Source organism: Penaeus monodon, chromosome 24, assembly GCF_015228065.2.
Source record: "Penaeus monodon isolate SGIC_2016 chromosome 24, NSTDA_Pmon_1, whole genome shotgun sequence".
Lineage (NCBI taxonomy): Eukaryota > Metazoa > Arthropoda > Malacostraca > Decapoda > Penaeidae > Penaeus > Penaeus monodon.
Window position 1 is genome coordinate 25381689 of NC_051409.1, and position 1638 is coordinate 25383326.

The 1638-nt window shown below is 34.7% G+C and overlaps 1 protein-coding gene across 1 annotated transcript in view; it reads right to left on the reverse strand.

Moving 5' to 3' along the window:
- Nucleotides 1-2: 2 nt before the first annotated feature.
- Nucleotides 3-1638, reverse strand: part of LOC119588676 (histone deacetylase 3-like) — an 11536-nt gene continuing 9900 nt past the window's right edge. The window contains exons 9-11 of the mRNA XM_037937312.1: nt 1357-1498; nt 957-1055; nt 3-852 (exon numbers count right to left, since the gene is read on the reverse strand). Coding sequence (XP_037793240.1) covers nt 762-852; nt 957-1055; nt 1357-1498 — 332 coding nt within the window. The 3' untranslated portion in view covers nt 3-761. The remainder of the gene's footprint in view (nt 853-956; nt 1056-1356; nt 1499-1638) is intronic.

Here is a 1638-nt window from a genome sequence, read left to right on the forward strand (position 1 = left end):
ACTTCTCTTTATCAATTATGATAATTTACAATTACTTAAGTAAAACTGCACTAAAATCCTTCTCATATCTGCAGGATAAATATATACATCTCCAATCTATCAGTTTCTTACACAAATATGTACTCAGTCTTCTTCGAGAAATCCCACCCACCGGAAAAAGGGAAAAAAATGTACAATGATGTCGAATACAGACTGTTATGCTTTCCTATTGCTTCACACAACAATGGTTCTGATTATGAAAATATTAATTGCTAAAAAAGACAAACTTTCCTCTGAGATCAACTCCTTTTGTGTCTCTCCTCTCCTACCTGAAATGATTCTTAGCACAAGAAACTGGGAAGGATTTCAAACACAGCATAATATAAACTTTTTTTCTCTTGCAAATGATTTGCCTAATTTTCTCTTTTTGGGAAGACCTTTCCCTTCTTTTTCCACAAAATATCAAAATAAAACATAAAACTTTCCATGTATAATTTTCTTTAAAAGTTTTTGTTTTTGTCTTAGTTATGAAATCTAAAGCATTATATATATAAACTATTTTGATAATACTGTACTTTACAAGTCAATTCAAATTATTTGCTTGCAATTTGCACTAGCACACTCCTTTTATTTTTTTCATTTACATCTTGCCTTCACTCTTTCCACTTTAATTTCCCCTTCCAGGGGAGGAAGACAATCCCACACTTGTCTTCCCAAGTTCCTCTTTGTTCCTATGTGAAACAAGGAAGACCTTACTTCTTACTTCCAGACTGGACATCCTCTTAGTTCTTCGACGTTGGGATATTGGCATCACTGTCAGCATCTTTATCATTATCCTTTTCTCCATCGTAAAACTCATTCTCTGGTTCCACTCTGGTGAAGAAAAAACAGCCATCCATTTATTTCAATTTCACTCCTAAATCCCTGGCATTTTTGACAACTGTTATATCTAACAATCTAAAATTCCTATAACTGACCTCTTATCTTCTTCACTGATGTGTAGTCGAGAGTCTGGGTCAATCTCTTCCTCCTCCTTAATACTTAGACCATCTCCTGGGACATCCTGCATCTGGACACTGAAAATCAAAGATCAAGGTTATTGTTTTTCTTTTCTTTTCTTTCATAAATGCATCTTAGAAAGTTATGAAATCAAGTACAATAATATACCAAAATCAATTTCAATTCAAAGTCTAAATAGCCTAATACCACAGTCACCTTTATATAAGGGCAAACTGATTTAAGGTTTGGAGCTTGGATCCACTGAAGGACAAAAATCATCTACTTCAGGCACTGATCAACCGATTCTCATGGCTAAAATAAACATTACAAAATAAGAGGATGGACATTAACTTTCTAAAGCAAGAAGCACAAACTTACCTAGGAGCATGTTGAACCATTCTTAAATTATCATACACATGCTTTACAATAGCATCCAGGTACTGCCGACTATTTCCATTTTCCTGCCGCGTTATCACCTCTGGGTGGAGCGAGAAATCTGGAGCAAAGTACTGGAAATACTCTGTCGAAAAGAAAGATCCACTTATATTTAAGCTTCATGGGCCTTGATATACATCCATGACCAACCTACTCCATGAATCTGATAATCTGATAATCTGAATGATAAAGTATTATTTGAAGTGTATGGACGTAAATGTGCAC